Genomic DNA, 25,616 nt, shown 5'->3' on the forward strand with positions numbered 1-25,616 from the left:
CCCACCACCTTCTGTACTACTCCCCAGGCTTTAGGTGCCAGAGTTGTGTTATAAATGTATCTGTTGGGGCTTGGATCCCATGATCCAGTCCATTGATCTTTGCATTATGGCCAGCAATGATTTTTCTGCTATAAACAGAAGCTTCGTTGATGACGGTTGAGGACTGCAGTTATCTTCAGGTCTAATGATATAAGTACTTAGAGTTAATTAGTAACTATGCTGCTTTAGTAAAGTGGCAGTAATAGATTGTCAGCCAAGATTATGACCTCTCTAGCACTGGATAGTTGGCTGTCTCTAGTACCAGGCATGACTTCCTTCATGCTGAAGGAGCATGAGGCAACCAAGGACAACAGCAGTAGCTTACATTGTTTTGAGAATCACTTGAGCCATTCTAAGTAACAATTTAAAGAAAGCATCTCATACCTGGTACTGGGATTCTTGTTGCATAGTCTATGGCTCTTGTAGGGAGTATTGTCATCTCAGGTTGCATAATTTCATTTAAGGTGTGTGTGTGTGTGTGTGTGTGTGTGTGTGTGTGTACCCATACTTATATGTATTATGTGTAATTTTAGGGGCACATAAAATAATATGATTCCTTGATGCTTTATCAAACATACTTAGTGTTGTTTGTTCTTCTTCTTCCCTTCTCCCTACCTGGTTTTCCAATATTCCCCTTTATACCATCTGCCTGCCTTACCTTTGGAGACATGATCTCTCACTGAACCTGGTGCTCACTGATTGGCTCTACTGACAGGCTAACCAGCTCCAGGTTCTTGTTGTTTGTGTCCCTACCTTCACTAGGCTTACAGGCTTGGTTCTTATGTGAGTGCTGGGGACCAGAACTCGGGGACTTGTATTTGTGCGAATCAGACACTTTACCCACTGAGCCATCTTCCCAGCCCATCATCTAACTTTTATTTCCTGGGATTTTTTATTGATTAATTTAGCTATATGATAATTTCATAAATATATAATGTATTTCTTTTTCCCCAGCCCCAAATAATATATTTCTGATTATTCTCCCCTTTCCAGCCTTTGTTATCTCTCTCCTGTCACTCAAAAGGAACCCTTCCCCTACATGCCTGTCCCACAGTCATGACTCTTGGTTTGGTTTGGTTCAATCCAAGCCATCTGTGTGACCATAGGATTGGAACTACCTGAGCTTGATGGTGGCAGTGTGTGTGTGTGGGGGGGGGTCATCAGTGAGTACATGACTGAAGGTAATTACATGCATTTTCCATTAGTCCATAGGTAAAACTATAGCTCAGCAGTAAGGGTTAGGGCCTACTGAATCCCTCCTCCACCCATGTCTTACTGCTGGCAGCACCACCTTGTGTGGGCCAGTGCAGACTGTAGGTCTGTGTCTTTGCTACAAGATGTTCTTTCGTAGATTTTTTCTTTATTTTCTAAGTCTTGCATTCTTTCTGCTGTGCCCTCTATTGGGCAGTGTTCCCTGAGTCTCTGTGAGGATGGAATAGATTACTTTGCTAAGGTGGAGCATTCTTCTGTCGCTTATACTGTGTACCTTGTACAACCGTAAATCTCTGTTCATCACTGTTCACTAGGAAGAGAGGCTTGCCTGAATAAACCTGAGAGTGACATTTATCTGCGGGTTAGCATACATATTTACAGAGCAGCCTGATGCTGTATCAATCTAGATAAACAGCAGTATTCAGTTCCCCCTTAGGGCCTATGATCTCCCTTGTCACAGGGTTTTGTCCAGGTTTCTAGTACAAGGTCTGTGTTGCCTTCTGTGGAGTAGATATCAAATCCAATCATAAGGCAAATGGTTACCCCCATAACCATAGTGCCCCTAAGGGCATACCTTACTTCTTTAGTTGATTGGTCTCATAAGGTCATAAGTAAGGCCATTGGTAACTCTTCTCCCTCTATAGGCCTGCATAGCATCTTCTGGCACCATGAAAGCTAGCTGGGAGGAGGAAAGTTTCCAGCTCAGTCCTAGCTGTTTTCCCCATATCACACATCTAAGATGAATAGTGTTTTCAGTACTAGGTCTTCTCATCTACCTCTGGTGGGCGACTAAAAGGAATAGAAAGGCCATATGTTTTGGAGTCCCTGGGACATCCTTGATCAACAGCTCAGAGGCATCCCACCTGTGGCATTGGAGTTTAATAACCTACACCTTCTGGGAACAGCTTTTTCTGACTATACAATGTAGCTCCCATCAAGTTCCCTTTTCAAAGAATGTAAATCATATTTTAAATATGTTTATGAGATGCTATATATATATGTACATATATATATATATATATAGTTTTCATACCCACTTTGTTTTGGTTAATCTCTTTCCCCACCTCCTCTGTCAAGATGCACACTTACATTTCTGTATCCTTGCCATCCTCTACCAGGTGCTAGAGTGCTTTGCCTCACACATTTAAGGATAACTCTCACATGCAGATTCAGACCTCACACTCAATTTAGCCTATGATGCCATTTATTTACATGAATTGTCCTAAGATGCAAATTTGTAGTGACAGGGTTTAGAGAGCAATTGTCTAGGATTGGACCTGATAATAGACATAAGGATTGTTAGGGAAGTAACAAAAAATGTTCCAGAGCTGCATTGTGATAATAGTTTTGCATTTCAGTAAATGTACCGCAAATCATCTAATTGTGTGTTTTAGACAGATGGATTTATGACATGTAATATATACCTTAGTAAGTTGTTTGTGGAGGAAAGAAATGCGGTGAGTTGCCAAACTTTTTATGAGCTTGCTAATTGTCCTAATGTTCAAAAGCATGAAGTGAAGAGCCAGGGGCATGGTTCAACTATTAAATATGCTTGCTACTCCAAGCTGAAAGCTTGCTGGCCTGAGTCTGATCTCTGGAATACACATAAAGTGGGGGAGGAGACACAAAGTTTTCTTCTCACCTCCACATGTGAGCTGTGGTGCACACGCTGCTCCCCTCACATATTATGCAATTACACACACACAATAAGAAAAGATAAAGCAATAAATTTGAAAAATAAATAAATGAAATGGCTTAAACCAAGTTCCCAAACAGTAGCATTTCACTTAGATGTTAGAAAATAAACATAGCAATATTTGAGCTCCCAGAATAATTTTTTTAAAATGTGTTGGTCATACCTCAAGGAGGAAGTTACTAGTTTCCCATCCATTGGCTCCAACACCCCAAGCTGATGAGACATTCCTATACTTAGCTCCCACCTGATTCCTAATGCTTAATGAAGTATGCAGTAATATTTTGTTATGGTGAAACCTTCATAAACAGAATTCATGATCAACAAGCATTTTTCAGACATTTGCTAATAACCAAGGTATAAGTAGAATGTAGGGATAGAGTACTTTAATCTGACAAGGAATTCCTTTTCAGCGTGTAGTATTGTTCTCCTTTTGCCTATTGACAGTTGCTGCGTGCAGAACTAAGAGTACAAGTTTAAACTTTAAAGCTACTTAAGTGAGAAAGCAAAATATCTTCAGAGTAAGTAAGCTATTGCATATTTGATGCAGAGGAAAGTGTAAACAATAGGAGGAAGACATCGGAAATCTGTCGTTGGAAGGGAGTATAAGGTTGCCTGCATCAGTATGCTCCATCACAAAGACACACAGCTGCTTGTGTTCACTGAGAATATGCGAAGAAGTCAGCATTTTAAGAAGGTCCTGTGGTGAGATGAAGGGATGAGTCTCCTGGTTTGTTGGTTTGCTTGAGGATGGGTCAGAGGAAAACCCCACAGGCCTTTGCCCTGGGGATATGAAAACCTTAAAGTATTTGAAGACAAGTATTCAGGCATGCACCTTGAGAAGTCATAATTTTAATATCTTTTGGTAAGAAATGGAGTTTTCCTACATGTTCAGAACTTGATATAATTGAAAACTGTAAACCCAATGTTTAAAATAGCAAAATGGGGGCTTTATGGGGATTTTTAAAAATTATGACCTGGAAAATGCATATTCATAAGCTTGGTATAGCTTTCCATATACATAAAAGATTTTTCTTGAAGAATTCATCTTGCAGCCAGTACGTCTGTTATTCTTATGGCATATTAAAATAAGCTATTTTTGTGGAAGTTAAGCTGAGAACTTTAAGCCAGCTTGTGCCAAAATACCCACTCTAGATTTTTGTTTCATTACATTGACTTTACTTATCTTTATGTTAGCTCTCAAAGTACACTGAACTTTTAAAATATCCCATTCTTTTGTACAAGAAGGCCTCCGTTTTCGTTAAACACTGTTTTATGTGGTTTTAAGTTTTTGTTTGACTGTGTGCAGCCAATATATGCTATAATACACCCTCCACGCTATTCTGAATGTCAGATTGTTATCCAAGTTTGACTTTTACGGTAGCAGTTTTTCATAAGAATCAAATCCTAATCTTTGCAATGAAAGCCCAAGAGACATTTCTTATTCCCCAGAGTTGGTCAATGATGAGCTGTAGCATTTCTGGAAAGAAACTTTTTTTGTGTGGTCTAACTTTCAGGGCCAGTGGTCATTAGGAAACTAACTTTTCTTTCGATTCTTACATCTTGAAAAATCAGCACCAATGGCTGTCTTATTGGTGGTTCAGCTCTGTCTACAAGAATGTTTACTGTTTCCTCAGAATGTTTATTGAGGTAGACTCACAGAATGAAGAAAGTAGACTAGAAGTACCCAGAGCCAGCCTTTGAGTAGCCTTCAGTCTGATTTAGCCTCCGGCTTTGAGATGCTTGGGAATCTCTTGAACGTGTGGTTAAATATACCGAGTCTTGGTCAGTGGGCCTCAGGGTGGGACATGAAGTGACACGAAAGTAGCTGGGCCCTAGACCTTGAGCTTTGAGGTGTTAAGAGTGCTGCTGACCTCATAGGAACATCATAGGAGTGACTGTAATCATGCAACTGTCAGGCATTTCCTCAGACTTTGGTTATCATCTATAGCAGTGTAAGACAACCGCCATCTGTCAGAGAGCAAGGAGAATACAACATTACCTTGCCTGTAAAGAGTTCATGACTGCAGGTCTCTCTTAGCATTTCTAAGCTAACCATAAAGCTACAGACTGATACAGAGATAGATGTCAGATTATTAGACCTAACTATTTATGCATTATTTAGACTTCCCGAATACATTGTTGATATACAAAACACATCTTCACAAAGTCATTTTGGCTTTGTGAACTCTTGACCTCTTAGTCTGAAAAGAAAATACTTAGGGGGTAGGGAAGAGTAATAACCCTTAATGAGAATGATTTGAGAGCCCAGGAGGGGCTTTTGAATGTGTACTGAGGGTTTAGATTAAAGTAGGAGGAACGTAGGAGGAAAATCTCTTCATCCTATCATGCCATGCAACATGTTGGGCTTAGCACAGCTAGAACTTCCAGGTTTTCTTTTTTTTAAAGAAAAGCCTGAAATACAAGTTTCTTGTGAAATTTCCCATTTTTGTATTGTTGACTACCAACTGAAATTCTTTAAAACCATCCAAGTCAAGAAAGCACATCTGGTTGTCATGAGCCATCCGTTGACAATGCCCGGTTCAGAATTGATTGTAGTCTCTGAATACACATCTCATGGTTGGAAAATTATGAATTTTCAAAATGAAACTCACTACTCTTCTGTCCTTGGCTGCTTTGCTTAGGAGAAGTTTCTGGCTCCTGTGTTTGGTAGTGGGGTCTAAGACTAGTGCATGATCGTAAAAGATGTCTTTCTGCCTTTTCTCTCATTCCAGATTACAGGACAGGCCCCTGTTTCACACAAGTCAATAATCAGATGTGCCAGGGTCAGCTGACAGGCATCGTCTGCACAAAGACACTGTGCTGTGCCACCATTGGGCGAGCCTGGGGTCATCCCTGTGAGATGTGTCCAGCCCAGCCTCAGCCCTGTCGCCGGGGTTTCATCCCCAACATCCGCACGGGAGCGTGTCAAGGTGAGTCATCTGTGTGAAGCACCACAGGTGTCACATCTTTGATTGGAGTCAAAAAACCTGCAACTGTGTGTGGGAACCTTGAAAACAGTACCCACTGCCAGGGTGGATCCTGTTCGGGAGTCTGACTAGAAGTAGTTTATATTTTAGCCACCCAATGGAAAGTCTCAGTTCTTAACGTTAATGGAGAAGAAGATGAAGAATAAAGAAACTTTTTAAAACGACTTCTTAAAATACGTAATGCAATGAGAGGGCGCGTTGCTCCGTGTCTGTGTGCTGATGGCGCTGTTCTTTCTGCACCCACACACACACTGATTTCTTCTCTGTCCTCATCATCCGTAATGTCTTTCTCTCCAGGAAATCTCCAGGGACTCCCACACCTCATAAATGGCGCTGGTACATATACCAAGGGCAGATCTGAGTCCCAAGGCTCTTACAGCTACAGAGTCCAACCCAAGTACCTAGAATGGTCCTATACTTACTAGTTAGCACCATCCATTTTTAATCAACAGAGCCCTTGCCATCCATTGTCTACTTCTCTGATATCATATGAACTAAATCTATTTTTAGAACTTGGAACTACTCTCTCTAGTAAGTTGCTATACAGAGGTTGAGATGACGTTTGTATTGATAGATATGATGTTGCTTTTATTTGAGATGGGAGTTAAATGAGCTTACAAGTCAGTCATGTACAAGGTTTCAGCAAGTATATCAGATGTGATGAGAACATCAGCCCCACTGAGTACATGTCATAGTTCAGTAAGCAGACTAGTGTCCTCCTCTATGTTGAAATCACAGCTCAGGAAGCACATGCAACCCTAGCTCACTGAACAATAAACTATGGGCAGTTTGGTAATTAAAAAAAAAATAAGCAGTAGCCTCAAGATTTTTGCTAGTTTTGTAGTGTTGTTAAGGATATGGGCATAGTACCCGTAAGTTCAAAATTCAAAATTCCATAAAACTCCCCAAACCAAGAACATTTTGAGAACTGACATAATGCCATGAGTGGAACAGTTCCACTGTGACTTCATATAGGTAGCTGCTTTCAAAGTGCACAGAATCCGGGCATGTAGTAATGGCTCAACAGTTAAAAGTATTTGCTGCTCTTGCTGAAGAACCAAATTTGGTTCCATAAACTTAAATTGGGAGGCTCATCATTGCCTGTACCTTGAACTCCAGTGATCCAGTGCACTCTCTGGTGTCCGAAGGTACCTGCACTCATCTGGAAGGCACACAGAACCACACACATACAAGCAAAGACAAAAAATAAATCTTTTTTAAAATGCACAAAATCATTAAAATAAGTAAAATTATAGTGAAGCTCTGTGTTCAAGTATGTGAAGCGTAAACGAACTTAGTATTTAGAGTTGTGTCCCATTCACCAAGGCATCTGGTGTGTGCTGACAGTCCAAACTCTGAGAACAACTCTTCAGCTAAAGCAATCCGTGATTGCACTGGTGTGAATTAATCACAGATTAATCACTGTGTTGTAGTAAATTTCAAAAGAGAGCTTCCGGGACACTGCTTGGACAATACAACTCCACAGAGCAGAAAATGAGGAAAGCCATGTCACTTGTGGACTTACAGGGTTTTTTGGTAACAATTACAGACAAGCCCTCAAGAATGAAAGCTGTGTTAAATGATGATTTTAATATTCTGTATTTTGAATAGGAAACTTCTCTAATTTCTTATGGACGTTCATCAGTCTGAGGAGTAAAACCTCCTCTCTGTGAAGATGTACTGTAATACATTCTGGATAGTATTTACTGTTCTCCAGACACTTCCAAAATTAGTGTACATAGGACACCATAGGCATAGATAGCTATTGAAAATACGATAACCCATTATATAGATATTATAATAATGCCTTTTCTTTATTCTATATCACCTTTCAACTCCTAATACACTTTTTTTTCTTCACTGTCTTGGCTCCCAGGCTGTAGAATATAATCTGCATAAAGGCAGGAATCTTGTAATTCACTTGTGAGTTTACGCATCTAAGTGCCTAGTGTGAGTGATGCAGTAAATAAACTTTGAGGCAAGAAATGGTTGCAGGATATAAATATTTCAAAACTTAGTATTTCAAGGAAAGAAATCATTCAGGTTAAAAAGTCATTCAGCCAAAGCATGCCAAATTTTTAAATCTCCTCATCTGTCTGTGCATGTCTTTTTTTCCTTCAGTGTTCTGTCAGAGGCCTCATATTTGAGAACACAATTGTTTAAGAGATGTGTCATCCATGTTCGGATTGTGTAGTCAGTCATTAGTAATGTCCCAAGATGTACTTGCTTGGTTTTGCTTATGCAGCAGAGGTGAAGTTCTAAACTTTATTTGCCTCAAACCTGTAATGGATTAGCACAGTAATGGGAGCAAAATGAAACTTAACACATAGTTAAAATGTCTGGGAAAGCGAGATTAGAGGTTCTGCTTTGCTTCAAGATCACAGCACGGTGAGGATGTTCCAGGACACGTGCTAATCCTCAGTTTAGAAGGTTTTTCAGACTACATTCTTTCTCTGATTTTATTTTCTGACATGAAGCCACTTGGGAAAGGGTTTATGTTGGCTTACAGTTTTAGGGGACACAGTCAGTCCATCACGGTGGGGAAGGCATAGTGTCAGTGATTGGCAGCTGGCGCCATTGCACCTACAGTCAGGAAAAGGAGCAGAAATAAGTGGGTCCAGGCAACCTCCACAGTCGTCCACTTTCTCCGGGGAAGCTCCATTTCCAGAAAGCTCAACAACTCCCCTAAAATTAGCACCAACAGCTGGGAAGATAATAAGAGTCCCATGAACATGTTTGCCTTTTAGGTTTTTAAAAGTCAACTTTGGGTGACATTCCGTTTTCTTTTTGTCTTGAGAACAGCATTTTCCCCTGGACATAAAAGAAAAGTACTGATATAGTCTGGAAATCAGCTTGGTTTGTGTGTAAAATGTTTTCTTCTTGCAGATGTTGACGAATGCCAGGCAATTCCAGGATTGTGCCAGGGAGGAAACTGTATCAACACGGTGGGCTCTTTTGAATGCAGATGCCCTGCTGGACACAAGCAGAGTGAGACAACCCAGAAATGTGAAGGTGAGAGTGTTGAGGGAGGTGAGCTTGGCTGCTGACTGTGAACTGAATTGGAAAATCTAATGACAATAATCATGATTCTTTATCTTAACATGGAAGCCCAAGTGTAGCCTATAGCAGTGGGATTTAGGAGCATGTATTGTAGCCTTAAAGGAGTTGATCTGCAAAAAAAGAAGTGAACCTTTTGCGTCTGGTTGATCTCAATAGCTATGGTAGCAAGAGTGAGTCATATAGCCTCATATTTTTTTGTAAGGTAGGTTTTCATTTCATCTGTGAACTTGTATCAAGTAAATTTGCTGTTCTAATTTACCTGGGATTAAAGTCTATGTCATTATTATAAAATTTAAGAAGTTTATAAATGCATTTAGCTTCAAGAGCATATATGTTTTGAGAATGCTTTTAGTAGTACTGAAACTTTTTGGTCATTACCCTACTTTAATGAATTTATTTCATCACAGGTAAATGTTTACTGTGTGTGTCTGTGTGTGGCTATGTGTGTCCATGTGTCTAATTGTGTGTGTGTGTATGTGTGTGTGTGTGTGCTTCTGTAATGTATCTGTGTACATGTCTCTGTGTTTGAGGACAGGTTTCACATGCCTTGGTACATATATGCCATGGTATGTTATAGAAGTTAGAAGACAGCCTGAATTATCTGTCCTCATCTTCCATCTGGTTCAAGACAGGTCTCTTGGATTCTCCTAGTTCTGCCTTCTATCTCACTATGAGGGCACCGTGGCTACCACATCAGCCTTTAGATGAATTCTGAAGATCTGAACTTAGATCCTCATGCTTCTACAGCAAGCCAGTTATCCACTGAGCCACTATGTAACCCAAAGGTAGTTTCTAAAGACAGTTAGTTGTAAAAAAGCATCGTCATTTATTCTAGTTAAGATTTCTCCTTTTGTAAAAGGCAGTAGTGTATTTTATCTTGACCAATTATAAAGAAGAAGGCCTGTAACATGTATTCTTCCTGCCAACCGCCTGGGTCCTGCTGCTGTCTCAGCCCCCAAGTAACACATGGAGACTCTATTAGTTACAATACTGTCGCCCAGTGTCCAGGGCTTCTCATTGGCTAGTTCTGTCTTAAGTATTAACCCATGACTACTAATACATATTTCTATAAAGACTTATCTTTCTGAGGACGGCATTCTGACGCATCCTCTCTTCCTTGGGATCACATTGCAACTATCTACTCTTGACTACATTTTCCAGAATCCTCCTCGACTCCTAGTCCCACCTATCTTGCTTCCCTATTGGCCAACAGTGCTTTATGCATCAACCAATAGAATAACATATACACAGAAGGACTTCCCCTATCACAGGCCCATCTGTATAGACAAGAAAGCAGGAAAGTGAAAAATATAGTACTTGATTGTACACAGCAAATGGGAATCTGAGCACTACTGGGAAATAGGAGATTAATGTGTGGGCATCGAGGCTACTGTTTTACTACTAGTAGCCACAATCCTATGTGTTGTTGGCATCATTCTTTATTTCCCATGTTCTATTTATTTATAGTCAGCCTGCACTCATCTTTATAGTTTTACACATTTAACACAGTTACCAGGTAATTTTGTGTTCCTCACAAGAGGAAGGTGAGAAGAATATAGTTGTTTATTTTAAGGATCAAATTTATTTTCTATGACACTGTTTTTAATAAAGTTCAAGTATTTTCGTTACTTCAGTACAATATTGGTTGCCAGTGTACTTATAATGAAAAGGCTAATAAATATTTGTGAATGAGGGAAATTTATCTGAGTTAGCACAGGAAGTGCACCAAACATTAAATGGTTTACCAAAAGAGTGTCACTATTTCAATTTTCCTTCCGAGGCTTTTGGAGGAGTTTATTTCATTGATGACTCTTTCTTTTGCTCCCTTCTACTTTTAATTTAGGGAATAAACTCCAAAGTCTGAGAGTGAGGGAAGAAAAGCCCGTGTTTGATTATAGGTGAGAAGGTGCTGCCACTGGCTGATTCTAGTGGTTGTGACATTTCCGTTCCACATCAAACAATGACTTTCTTTTTAGTAGAAAATGGAAAAGGTCTTTTCTCCATCACATTTCATCCAAAGTGCATGCAGAGCCAAGACAGAGCTCCGGGAAGGACAGGGCTACTCTTTATTCCCGTTTGCCCAGTTCTTTGGGAATGGGAATTATTGATATAATATAGGCACCACCGGGGACCTGAATCCAGTCATGTCTTGGATTCCGTCCTACTCAGGCAGCCAACTCTATTTAAACAGTGCCCAGAAAGAAGTCTATGATTTAGTACTCGTGATTTGTGGAAATGGAGGAATTGGAACAGGGGCCAGTTAGGAATTGAAACCTAAAGGATTTGTGAAAGCTTTACTTGTCTATAAGGCATGTTTACTTAGATCTGTCTTCAAAGTGGCTATTATCAATTTTCTTTGGATAGTGCTGTTCCTGTATATAAAAGAACAAGCAGCAGTTACATGAAATTATTTAATTCAATTATTATCAAAGAGTACCTTGGAATACCAGAGCCGTGGCTATACGCAATATTGGATTTTGAATTATACTCACATATAATTTAATACTGTGTTGTCATAAGCTCAAATTGATAGATGTTCTAAATAAAAATATAGCTACAGAAGTTACTTTTTATTATCAAAACCTAGGTATTTAAATTTCAGTGTTAAAAAATTTAAAATGGAATAGTGGCAGATTCACTTTTAAATTATGCCCTTCCTGTTTTTACTATATGAAATTCCATGTTTTTGTTCATGTAAAAGAAACCTCTTAATATTTAAGTTTCTCTGTCTGCTCAAAACTAAGAGACAGCATTGTTGAGTCTGAGACACTGCATGATGGTATTCTTTGCAGTAAATCACAGCACTGGGCTGTTGATTTTTGGTAATAGTGATGTCGTTGCACTTTGTGTGTATTTGTTGACTATTTCTTTCAAATGCTTGAGTAAGATTCCTGAGGACAGAAATTCTTCCTTCTTCACTACTGTGTTCCAGACCTGAGAACTATGTATGGCATACTTGGCAGACTTCTTACCAACAGATGTTGCTTAGTAGGAACCAGAGTTTATGAAATGGTGATCTACTTGACCTGAGTTCATGCCCAAAAAGTAGTCGAACTGTGAGACCAGGGTATAACTATGTTTGGAAAGAGGAAATTCGTCAAGCAGAAATTTTCCTTCATTGAACCAGCTTTTGCTTTCTTTTAAAAATACTTATTCCTTTATTTGTTTGTTTGTTCGTTCATCATTCATTGCTTGCTTGCTTGATTGATTGGCTGGTTGGCTGGTTGGTTGGTTGGTTGGTTGGTTGGTTGGTTGGTTGGTTGGTTGGTTGATTTGGAGACTGAGCCTCTACCATATAGCCCTGACTGCCCAGAACTATATGGTCAAGCTGGCCTTAAACTTGTACCAGTCTTCCTGAAACTAGAAAACCAAGATAAACATTAAATGTGGTGTGTTGTTTTTGTCTTCTGTGTCATTGTCCCTTTATGTTGACCCTTTGTTCTGAGGTTAGAGATTCTTCAGATATCTATCTGTTCGCCTATCAGAACAACCTCCCTTGTTATTGTGAAAGGCTTGATCTGCCAGTCATGGGCTGAGCATGAATAGCTTATGACCTGATTCAGGATGAGAACAGACTCCATCTGACCCTTGGAGCCTTCAGGAAGCTGTTGTGTTTTACATAGGTGTTCTAGTATGTTTATGTTATGCAGCTGGTTTCCCCTCTTATGTCCAATGTAGACTATTAGTCAAGCCCTAAATCTCAACCAATATCTAGAAAAAGTATGTATCCATATTTGTTCCTGTGTGTGGAAAGAAAATCATTTCTCTGTTCTCCTTGGTTAGGGGCCCAATTCCAAAACTTCCTGAAGGTAGCCACTGTAGCCATGCTTATTTCTCCTGAGCCCATTTGCTTCCAAAATCTAATTTCCTGATCCTGTCAGACATCAGACAAATGGTTCTTCAGAGGAGTAAGTGATTCCTTCACATCCAGAAAGGCAGTTGGTCTAGCCACTTATCCCATTCAGACATTCATTAATGAAAAAACCCACATAGCTTAAATGAAGATGAGACACTAAGTACCTCCGCGCAATATGATGACGCACCACTGAGACTGCCCAGCTTTCTTCTTTCTCCAAACATGCTACGTCAGTTTGCTTTGCCCTGTGCATGGATAGAGACAAGTGGGTGCCAGATGGCCCTGCCTGCTCCCCTCTTCCCCGCTGTACCTTCTCTAACATTCCTGAGCCATTTATTCTGTCTTGGCACGTTGTGCAGACAGGAAGCCACATTGCAGCCTTCCCTTCTAGAAACTCTTTATGTGTCAGATGCTTGTTTTAAATTTATCCCAAAGAGTCTTTGGCCTGGGTCTATTTGCACAGAATTTTGTCATTTGGAGTCTGAGACAGCAAGCGTGTTTATTTGTGCTTGGGAAGCTCCCAGAACGTGTTGGCATGGAATCCTTTGCTGCTATTGCAACTCTGCTTTGATAAACCAGGGGGGATATGTTATTTGCTTTTACTCAGATTTCCAAAAGTAAATTAATTCTGAAATAAGGAATAAATGCTCCAGCTATTTCTTAGAGTGGAGCCTATGTAGGAAATGGATAGTGAGGGAAGACAGTTGTTAGCAATGGGAGCTGATGAAACTTGGGCGGTCACCAGTGAAAGGATCATGAAAACCAACATTGATTAAATCCTTCAGGAAGCTTAGGACTTTGAGGTTGAAACAGATATATTCCCTCTGTTGAATACAGAAGTTGAGACTGCCACATCCAAACCCATTTCCCACCCGCATAATAAAACATATTTAATCCCTCTGTCACTTATCCCACTGTGTTTTTAAGTTACCTTGTTATTTTTCTCATGCCTGAGTCTGCCAGCAGACTACATGTAGCAATAATAATGGCTAACGTTCACTATGCACTTACTATAACCTCTGGCACTACTGGGGCAATAAGATAACCCAGTTTACACTGGCTGTTGTACTGAATCATCACAACAGAGCTGGAGGGTGGCCTGCTAACACTAATCTACTTCACAACTGAAAACACCAAGGTACAGAGGGCCTAGCAACACTCTCCAGGTAACATGACTATCTGAGACAATCCTGAGATTCAGCCTGTTCTCGGTCAGGGCTGTCGTTAAGACTTTTCTAGGTTTGTGTATTGAAACACAACTCTGGAATATGAAGCCAGGTCATAAGTAGATGCAGTTTTGTGGTCCAGTTGCTGGCTGTGGAGTCAGTAAGCTTCATGAATGGAAAAGGCACCATCCCCTCCCTGATATAACAAAGACAGAAAACATGCAGCCTAATGCTTCATTCTTCACTTGGGCCTTCCCCATGTCACTGGTGATGAGAGATGCATGTAACCTGGAGCTCTGTGGTTCCAGATGACTTGCCATCCCAGCTCTCTTCTCAGAGTGGTCATTCAAACATCCCAATGCAGCCAGTGTACAAGTGCTCTTCAGGAGGCTGGCCACAGGGCCTACTTCTGTAGGAAGCTTGCTTTCCACTGATATGCCTTCTGCTGCCTCTCTGGATGATGCATTTACATACTCAGCTAGTGGCTTTTCTGGCACAGTTTATATTCACTAAAATGTGATTTATTCTGTACCACTGCACTTAACTAATCCACTTGCCAAAACTATAGAATTTAGTGGGTCTAGAAAAGCAAGAGTCTGAGAGCAGAAGTGAAATAATTCCCTTGCTCACGGAAGGGGTCAATAGCAGTATTCGAGAGAAATAGTTCTAAAACAAGAGTGTGTTCAACTATCCTATGGAAAGATAAGATGAAAGCTTAAAAGTAGAGAATTAGTGGGTGTGGTGACAATGCCTTTAATCATAGCACTAGGAAGGCAGATAAAAACTAACCCTTTAAACACTAAAGTGTGATTAAAAAATATTTAAAATATTTACTATAGTGTCTGGTCTGAGAAACAGAGTCCCAAGTCTTTTTTTGTTTTGTTTTGTTTTTTTTGTTTTGTTTTGTTTTTTTTTTGTTTTTTGTAAACCAGCAAGTGTCTCTGAAGGATTCTTCTCAAAGACAGAACCCTCAAGCCCTTGAGCAGAGGTTTCTTTGTTGTTGTTATTTTAATTATTATTATTTTATTTTTAAAACAATCTTATTTTACATAAAAAGAATCCCAATTCCCTCTCCCTCCCATCCTCTACCTCCCCCTACCTTCTCCCTACTGACTCTGGACTGACAGCTTGGGAACCTGCACAGGACCGAACTAGGCCCTTTGAGTGTGGGTGACAGTTGTGTGGCTTGGACAGTTTGTGGGGCCAATAGCAGTGGAACCAGTGTTTATCCCTAGTACATGACCTGGCTTTTTGGAGCCCATTCCCTATGGAGGGATACCTTGCTCAACTTACAACACAGTTTTGTTTTGTTTTTAACACATCTATGGATTCTTTATCTCCCATATGAGATGGCATACACTCTGGTGGGACATAAGGATTGAGTAAGAAAGGGAGAGGAAGGAAGTGGGTTACAGGAGAGATCTGGGGGATGGTGGAGTCACACATCACTCAACAAACTGACCAACAGGTGACTTTCCCAGTTACTTTCTCCTTAGTTGCCAAGGGCCTAGAATGTAAATAGTCTGACCAAAAGACATTCAACAAAGGAAGTCCAGAAAAACAAAAACAAAAATATATCATTTACTCAATAAGGGAGGTGATGAATTATGCAATGAATTATGTTGAGGTAACCATATATTAAATTTGAAAGATATTTGACTAGAAAGCTGCATGCTATATAGTTCTAGGCCCAAGAAGGCATGCTCCAATATTTTCTCAACCCTGAATCTGTAGAGGAGTAGATTGGTAAATTCCAGTCTCTGAAAGTAAATTCCATGCTAATAAAAGAGAAAAACACCATAAACATGAATAAAAAACACATGAAAACTGAAAAAGGCTATTCTTAGAACAGATTAAAAACCATTTTTTCAAAACGCATAAAGAACTTGATTGAATCAATAAGAAAATTTCTAATAAAAGATCAACGATCTGATTTCACTGTTAACAAAGGCAATTGTTATTTGAGTGCTGTTTTTAAATGTGTTTTACCTTACATAGAATAAAAACGTGTAAGCCAAATAATCTATGACAAAATAAAATTCTAATGAAAACTATTTCACTGATGATGTTAGGTCTTAGGCATGAGCATAAATTCCTGACAAAAATATGAGGAATATTTTTATTACCAAAATACAAATGCACTTAACATATTTAATCTATAAAATTTAATCCTAAGATATTATCCTATCTATATTCATGATTTAAAAATTATAGACATAAGATTATGTCTTCTTTTCTCTAATGGCAAAATATAGTAAACTATACATAGAATAGTGGAGTGATTGGTATAAAGCACAAAGTAGGAAATGATGACCTTTTTAAAAATTGTGGTTGCCTCATATGTTTATGTAAATGCATTAAAGATATATTTCCCGTGGCAAAAGCAAGTTGTAAAACATTTACATATAGAGGATAAAACGTTCTATGTTGAGGGCTAGACCAAACTAAGGCATTCCCTGAGACCCTGATTATAGAGAAGGAACATAATTCCTTCTCTAAAACCAGGAAAGTGCTTGGCAGAGCCAGTAATGGCCTGAGGCCAGGGCCTTGTGGAAGGAAGCTGTGGCTTTGGATCCTGAGAACCCTCTTCTTTCCACCATGTAGAGGCTATGGTTATTAGTCCCAGAGCTGCAGTGTGCTTGGTCTCTGATGCCCATGAGACATCCTGTATTCTCTCCTTTTGCAACATTATTTAATAGTTCCTTACTGAGCTGAAGTCATCCCATCATTTAATGGCTTTTTACTGACTCTGTCCTATGTTTCTTGAAAAACATGGGGAGATTTTTAACAGGACTTCTGGTAAGCATGCTGCAAGAGATACAGTCGCCCTGCTTAGCCTGGTCAGTTCAGGGCTGCTGCCCTGAGTCCCTCTGGTGTCCCTGTCACCACCACCCCTCCCCGCTGATGTCCCTTTCTTGGGTGTGTTTTTTCTGGTTTTGAGATGCTGTTCTTAATAAAGATGTTTGGCATAAGACATAGGTTGGACAAGATTCTGTAGCCCAGTTTTTCTGTCTTCTCATCTTCTAGCCATCACTCTAAAGAAAGACCTGCTGGTCCAGGTCGGTTTTGTGTATGCATTACCTGTTTTTGCACAGGGTGTCAACGGAAGGACCTGAGGGAATTCTCCTTCACTATCCTAAACCATGGAAATTCGATGGCTTGAAAAAAGGTTGGGGAGACATCTTTACATTCAGTGCCCCAGCGGATGGTTTTGTTTTCTTTCCTTTTTACCTTCTTTGAACCATCTAAGTATATTAATAATCTATTTAAAAGTAGGGACAATTATTTGTACTCAGACAAATTGATAGTAAAACTTCTATATCCTAAAAGTTCTGCTTTTTATGATGCCTTTGTAATGGACTGAGGTTGAGCAAATTCATTTGGAAAACAGTGAATCAAGTCAAAACTAGACGTTGGAAGCACCCGTTCCCCCATAAACCATCCAGGAATGGCAGCTAGCAGTGGGGTTGTCAGGCTGACCTTTAGATGACCCTTGTCTCACAAACAGAAGTACCACATCCAAGAATGAGAGACCAGCAGGGAGGGGAGGGGGTGGGGTAGTGCTGACAGGCACTCCACAGGGACCCAGAATAGCAACTCTGAGCTGAGCAGGCTGGGGGGGGACTGTATCACCTGCTCAGCTTGCTGACCAGAAGTCCCCTTACAAACCTCCCAACTTCTTCCCACAAATGACTTCCATGGGTGTTCAGTAACTTTGCTGCTACCTTGACAATGAAATTGGTCAAGTTAACCACCTTTTAGTGAGCCAACAGCAAGAGTGTGTGGGGAGCTACTAATGAACTTTTTTTTTATTTCAAACTCAGCAAAATGGTCTATAGAAAAAAGTTACTTACATAATTTTTAGTGGAAGTGTAGAGGAGAAGTTCTTTAATTACTTTAACTTTTTTTACTGTATTTGTACATTTATTTAGTATCTGTACATATTGGCACACATGGAGGAGTCAAAGAACAGCTAACAATATTGGCTCTTTCCTTTCTCAGTGTGGGTCCTGGAGTTCGAACTCCGATTGGCAGCAAGGACTTTTACACACTGAGTCATCTCACAGGACTCACCAAGGTCTTTATTTGAGACTCAACGGGTGGCATCATTGTTATGAATATAAATTCACTGAAATAAGTGCGCATCCATGATCAAAACTGTTCAACAAAAAAGTTAACCATTAGGCTATAAAAATGGACTGCTATGTGTTGTGAATCAAAAGTTGAAACATCTAGATCTGAGATGATGAGGTGAGTCAGTGGGTAAAGTGTTTGAGTTGAGATTCCTGGCATCCCCAGGAGGGTCCCTGGAGCATTCTGGCTAGTCACTCTAGTCAGTCAGCTCAGTAAAAGCCCTGTCTCAGAAGAAGAAAGAAAGGAAGGAGGGAGGGAGGGAGGGAGGGAGGGAGGGAGGGAGGGAGGGAGGGAGGGAGGGAGGGAAGAATAAGGAGAAGACAATAACTATAATAATGACTAGGATGGAGAGTAGAAAATAATACTTGACATTGGCATAGACTCCACGTGCATATCACATGCACACACACAGAGAGAGAGGGGGGGCAGATCACAATTAACTTCTGGCACAATTTTATTTTAATAATTATATTCCTGAGTAAGAGGAAGCATGTAGAGAGCAATGATAACTTAAGTGTGAAGCAATTTCCAGAATATACATGGGAAGGGAGGAGAATGGAGTACCTGTAACACAAAGTCAATTGCCCACACACCAGGACAGTAGGGGCTATGCCAACACCAGGACATTAAAGTCTCCCCCTTAGTGTTATCATCATCACTTTCCTTCCAATGATTTGCATGTGTGTCATAAAATACAGCATTTTATGGCACAAATTATTGAGAGTTTTTGATATATCATTTCAGTGGGGATGGGCATTCAGCACAGCATCCAACAGGTAAGCTTTTACATGCTGGCAAAAATTTCAAAAATATCATAATTGGCATGCTGAAGTATATTATTTGCATAATCTGATAAACTGCTGAGGGCAATGGCATGGTGATGAGGGGATGTAGAACCAGGGATTTCAGATGACCACTTAATTCCTGCCTAGACTCAGCTGGTTTTACTGCCACTGTCAAACAGAGAATGGGTCACATCTGAGGTTTTAAGGGCACATTGAGAGACATGTGTTTTGGGGATAGTAATAGAAGGAACAGGGAACCTTCTCTGTGAAGGTAAGTCTGTCTCAATAAGCCTATAAAGTTCTGTAAAAATAGAGTCTGGTTGCATTCCTTCATTGTGTGAGCAACAGAGGATTGTTTCCTACATCATAAGGTGGTCATCCAAGAGTGCAGGAAGAGTGTGTCTAAATCAGCTAATTAGAGTGAGAGATGGGTGTGTCTAAATCAGGCTAGTTAGAGTCTATTGCAGTTCATCTTGCAACTAATAGGCTACATGGTCAGCCATTTTGATTTTTGTCATTTTCCATGGAAAATGACTCCGTGAATTTTTGTGATCCACCACTTCCACTTTATTATAGGCTGAGCCTGAAGAGTGCCCCTTCCATACTAGTGTATCCAGCTACACAATCCCCTTTTACCTGTATGCAGATAGTGTTTATATCACACAGTAAATGTACAGCTGCTTTTGTGAAGAGCTGGAGATTGAAAACAGTGCCTTGTTTGTTTGGGGCAGGTTATCTATTTCCGATCTGCATTCCCAGCCTTGTGCCCCTGTGTTAAATATTAAGCTAAACTTTTAAAAACGTAACCTGTTAGAATATTCAGAATAAAGCACAACTAAGAAAATACAACTATGCCAGTTTGAAAGTCAACTTTCTTTGCAGGAGTTGTATGGAGTATATATATGTTAATGAGTGAGCATAGAGATTTCATTACATTCATTTTGTTTTCTTGAAAGTATGAAAAGCACAGGGGGAGCTCAACACTCACGACATCATAGTACTACAGTGGAATGTAGAACTAGGTTCATTTTCACTTGAGAACATGTATATGGAAGATAAAAATAAATTACTCTTAAATGTATCATTAGAGCATTGAGGAATGATCAACTTCATGACTTTTGTTACAGGATATTACCAAAATGCTTTTTTAAAAATATCAAAGTTTTATGTACTGCTTGCTAATGAGAACAGGAGTACAAAGTACTGAATTCCTGAAACTTTGCCAAGTCCAAATGGTTATAGTAAATTTAACTTTGGAATTTCCTGACTTTCATAGTCATGAAATTTCAGTTTTTATCCAACCTTAAAGAGAGACTTTCAATTCATCTTCCCCTCATTGAAATTTCAAGGAAATTGTGAAGGTGGGGGAGAATTGGAGCAAAGAATTATTGAGGGTCCTCTGGGAATATGACTGTGGTGGCAGAGTGCTTCCTATGAAGGTGTGGGGCTTTGAGTTTGATCCCCAGAGCCAGTAGTGGGAATAAAAACCAAGAATGATGTTGGAAGATAATTCAATAGGGCTCCACTCTGCTGTTAGAGGTGCTGCTCATCACATATGTGACTTCACCATGTTGACTCATCAGTATTTTAAAGTTATAAATAATAATTGGTTTGATTTATCCTAGAAGTCCATGTTCTAAATGTAAGGTTGTTTCCCATGTGTCTTAAGTTTGGATTAGCAAAGGGTGACAAAATATTGCCCCCCCCCCGAGTAAAATGATGATTCAAGGACTGTGGAGGGAGGCAGTTAGCCACTGTTGGTAAGTGGCTGTGCTCTCCAAGGAAGCCATTTTAAAATATATCCCCCAAACTAAAACTTATGTTGCTTAACTATATTTTAGTGACATTTATGTATTTTGAAGTGGGAATAGTTTCACAGATGTTGTGACAATGCCACTTAAACTTCATGATGACAGTGCCTCTTGCTGCCAATACTTCATGCCTTTATTACTTCAAAATAGTGCCCAGGAAGATGCAGCACTGATTTCAGGACAACAGGGAACCATTTATTACATTGCACATAGTAGCCTTTTTACAAATTCTATTATTCATAGTAAGTGATCACAAAACGCTTCGTGACAAAGTTTCAGTGGCATTCATTTATGCTAACATACAAAGACCATTTTAAATGCACTTTCATAGGCTTGACAACAATAAAAAAGTGCTCAAGAAATTAGATAGATGATAGACAGACAGACAGACAGATAAATAGATATTGCCACAAAGCCCAAAATAACATAAGACATTGATGTCAAGCTGTAGACCAGTGTTCTACTTTCCACACAGCACCTAGTGTTCTCCATCATCCTGGAAGAATCTCCTTCCTCTTCATCTTCAGTGACTGCTGTCACTCTCCAACTTTTTCACATAAAACTTTGGAATTGATAGCCATCTAGTTTCTCTCTTTGCTGACATTTCCAGGCTCACTTGTTCCCTCACACACTTATTTCAGACACATTTACTTAGTTCATTCTTGTCCAGTCTTGTGTGTGTGCCCTTTTCCTCCACCTTAGTTACCGTTGGCCTGCTTACCTATCTGTTCAACTCTCACGTTCCCAGGGAGATCTCTGTTGGTCCACTTGTCTCTGAGTTCCTTTTCCACCAGGCACGATTCCTGCTGTCACACTGTCACACCATCCTGTCCTCGGGTGTAGTCCTGCTCTTTTAGTCACCACTGCCAACTTCTAGAGAAGAAATTTTTTCCTTTGTCTCAGCTCAACTCATCACTTGGCTATGCCATGGCTGGTCTAGGAAAGTGTGTATCTTCTATTCCCTTTGTCTTCATATGGTTTCCGTCAGTACTCTGTGTTTGGAATGGGGCAAGGCAGAGTGCTTACTACACTTGAGTTGAAGTCAAGATCTGCATATCCAATAGTCTGTGCTGGTAACTCCTGAGCACATTAGTGTTCTCTAACATGTCTTCTACTTCCTTCCATCAAGAAGACGGGAAGTGTCCAGTGTGAACTTGTTAAACTTGTTTTCCATCTCCCCTGCCTCTGGTGAAAAGTCTTCCAATTTTTTCCAGAGAACATTGTCCCAGCTCTTCACTTAATCTCATTTTCTTTGAACTCTTGCCTCCACTAGTTATTAATTCTAGTTGCTGCTATACTGCATGCAACTAAAGTCATCCTAGAGGTTACAATGGTCTTCCCTCCAACTCTGAGTCACCTTTTACTACACCGTTTCCTTCAGACTTCTTCAGTAGATTGTCGTCAAAGCTGGTATGTAGCAGTTACCTCAAGGTTCTCACTGTGTGTGGTTTCTTTTTCTTTTGTGACATTATTTGTTTTTTCTAGTTTCCTATTGCTGCCAGCACTTTCCAACACATAAACTAAATGCATTAAACATAGTTTACATGGGTTCTATTACTATCTTCTACTTCTAAATAATTCCAAGTCAGAAATGTATCTCAGAAGGTTGAAATCGAGGCATTTTCAGGGCTACATGCTTTTCAAAAAGTCTAAGGGAAAACTCTAGATACTAGAGGAAACTTTTATTCCTTAGCTTATGTCTATTTTCATCTCTCTCTCTCTTTCTCTGTCCATCTCTATCTGTGTGTGTATGTGTTACATGCATGTAGGAGTATAATGTATGCATCTGTGAATGTACTGCATGCACATGCACCCATGTGTGTGTTTGTAGCATATGCATGTGTGTGATATGTGTATGCAACATACATGTATGTGCATGTTTATGTGTGGTATATGCATATGTGTGATATGTACATGTTTGTGAATGCTTGTGTCATGTATTATAGGATATATGCATATATATATGTTCGTGTATGCTGTATACTTATGTGTGCATGTGCATGCATGTGTGTGTGTGGTGTATGCATAAGTGTGTGGGTACACCCTACTGTATTCCCCACCAATTCTGTGATTGCAGATGTGTAACATTACACCTTGCTCTTATTTTTTCTCTTTTTTATTAATTTATTTTTTACATTCCAATCCCAGTTTCCCCTCCCTCCTTTCCTCCCACTCCCTCTACTCCCCCCCCCACCTCCCATCTGCTACATGGAAAGTGTAAGGCCTCCCATAGGAAGTATACTAAGTCTCTCCCATCATCTAGTTGAGCCAGGACCAAGGCACCTCTCCACCCCCAAGGTATCTAGGCTGGACAAGTACACCTTGCTCTTATTTAAATGGGTACTGGAAATATGAGACTAAATCCTCGTGCTTATGTGAAAGTATGTTATTCACTGAGCTATTTGTCTAGCCCATCCTTTACCATTTAAAGGCCATGTATGGTAGCATTTTAAGCCCTTTTCCTGAGTTCATTACTTACTATTACATTCAATTTAAGATTTGATAACCCAGTAATGTATATCTTTGAGAAAAGCAAGGCATTTCTCAGCCCAGGAATGCATGACTCAAAGACATTGGTGCTGAACATCCAAAGTCATCAGAAGTCAATCTGAGACACTATCTCAAGCTCAAACACTTTGCCCCATGTCAGTGGGGGACTTGAAGGGTGTTTCTTGAGTTGTTTCTCTACAAGATTTGGTGTAGGACTTAGCAGAACCCCTTTATCATCTTGCTTCTATCGTAATCTCCTTCCTCTGCTTCATACCTTCCATCTCATTAATTTTACCTGTCTCTTCATCCTCCTATGTCCTTGGCTAACAATCACCTTCCAAAGTTCAACTGTTTCAAGATACTGTTAACCAAGGATCTCATGATGAAGCCATTGATTTCCCCTAAAATACCATTGTGTCTTGCTTTACTGGTTTATTATCTCCAGCTCACTAAAGAAACTTGCTATATCTGTTCTCTTACCCTTCCTTCTTGTGTTAAGGGTATGCTTGCCTTTATCCTTTTCTCCCCCGGTCCTGATCCCATTAACTGGATATTACTGCTCAGCACTGGAAGGTCTGTTTCGCCAGCTGTGGACCTCAAGTCAGCCTTTACTACACTTTCCAAGATCCAGTTGGCCCTCTTTGATTTTATCTCCTAAATAAATGACCTCAGTTCACAGGAAACTTTCATTCCTCATCCAAGAAGCTCCCTTCATACTTTGGCTCTCACTGTTTCCTATCTGAAAAAAACAAAACAAACAAAAGAAACCTTTTGTTCCTTCCTATACATGTGATGGGTTTGTCAATTTTTTTTCAGGTCTCTTATCAGATTCTATGACTTCAAATACTTGTTCTGAGCCTGACAACTGAATTGAGTTGGAATACTGCTTTGTTTTATATCCATCTTTTTAGCAGATTGCAAATTCCTGGCAGTTACTGACCATGCATAATTAGTTCTTGGTATGTGACAAATCAAAGGCTTTTGATCAGAGGTAACCTCTTGAGCTTATGAATGAATAGCATGTGTCTAATCAATTGTTTTTCATTGTTTAAAGAAATTAACTGGAAGGTGTTTTAAATAGACTATCATTTCAATTGTTATTTTTGTACCCCCCCCAAAAATGCTTGAAATGTTTTGCCTCTTAAGGAAACTCAGCATCAAGAAGCTGAAGTCTCCTTGTTTGTTTAAACCCCCATCTTATTTAGCCCTTTTGCACAAAACATAGTGATGAATTGATAACTAGAGCTAATATCTAAGTGATGAAGGTACAGAGGCAATCATTTAGAAACGGCACAACTGTCTTTCCCGTCTCTTCTAGGGATTATATATTTCTAATGTCTCATAAACACAGTGTGTGGAAGAAAAAGTAATTTCATGCTAACTAGCTGCCTGGTCATGGGAAATTAATGTGTCATCTTTTATTGTTACAGTAACGATGTAATGAGTAGGATTCCATCCTAAATAGATACATTTAGAAAGCCCAATTTAGCATGGAGTAGCATGAAAAACTGTGGGTAATGATGTGGAGAAAGTGGAATGCTCGCACCCTCGTAGTGGGAGGGAAGAGTATGACTTCCGCTTTGAAGACAGTTGGCCTTCATGACTCATTAGACTTTATGTTGATGACAACATTGTGTCCACTAGTGCCCAAATGTAAATCACCCAGATATCCACAATGGATGAAAAGCTGCAGAGTCATCAGCAAAGGAACAAAATCTGAAACACACTGCAGCACGGGGCAGCTGAGCAAATGTCAAGCCACATGAAAGCTGCATGTCCCGAAAGACCACGTACTGTATGATCTCATTTGCACGGGCTGTGCTGAACAGCCAGTTGTGTCACGATGCAGTCTAGATTAATGGTTACCTGGAGCTTACAGGAGGCTATAAAGAAAGATTAATAGTGGAGTGGAATTGGCTGGGACGGGCGAAGGTGTCGTGAAATTAGGTGGCAGTGACGGTCTCGCGGCCCTGCACTACATTTAGAAAAATATAGTAGAATTTTGTAAGGTGAACATATGAAGTGTGCAGTATATGAATTGTTTCTCGGTTAAGCCCCTTGTGTAAAACAAAACTCTGAGTGCAATTCATATGTGCTGTGTTCTCAAAACCTAAAAAGGAGGAAGAAAGCAAGCACGAGTTTTCCATTTACAATTCATTCTACCACGCCAACATTGCCCTATTCGGGACTAAAATATACAGCTGTTGATTGACTATCACATCGCAGTTCCTGGATTTGCCCACTGTCCACCAATGAACCTTAATAAATAGAAATATATATATATATATATAACAAAACAGTTACATAACAATAAATAGCTCTACAGATTGTACCTGCTGTACACAGGTCATTGCCACTGGTGGGAAGTGTTCTACTAGCA

General features: G+C 39.8%; 1 protein-coding gene across 1 annotated transcript in view; it reads left to right on the plus strand.

Moving 5' to 3' along the window:
* The window catches only part of Fbn2 (fibrillin 2), a 186,384-nt gene that overhangs the window by 38,088 nt on the left and 122,680 nt on the right, over positions 1-25,616 (plus strand). The window contains exons 6-7 of the mRNA XM_005069091.4: positions 5,680-5,877; positions 8,821-8,946. Coding sequence (XP_005069148.1) covers positions 5,680-5,877; positions 8,821-8,946 — 324 coding nt within the window. The remainder of the gene's footprint in view (positions 1-5,679; positions 5,878-8,820; positions 8,947-25,616) is intronic.

Source organism: Mesocricetus auratus, unplaced genomic scaffold (assembly GCF_017639785.1).
Source record: "Mesocricetus auratus isolate SY011 unplaced genomic scaffold, BCM_Maur_2.0 Super-Scaffold_6730, whole genome shotgun sequence".
NCBI classification, from domain to species: domain Eukaryota; kingdom Metazoa; phylum Chordata; class Mammalia; order Rodentia; family Cricetidae; genus Mesocricetus; species Mesocricetus auratus.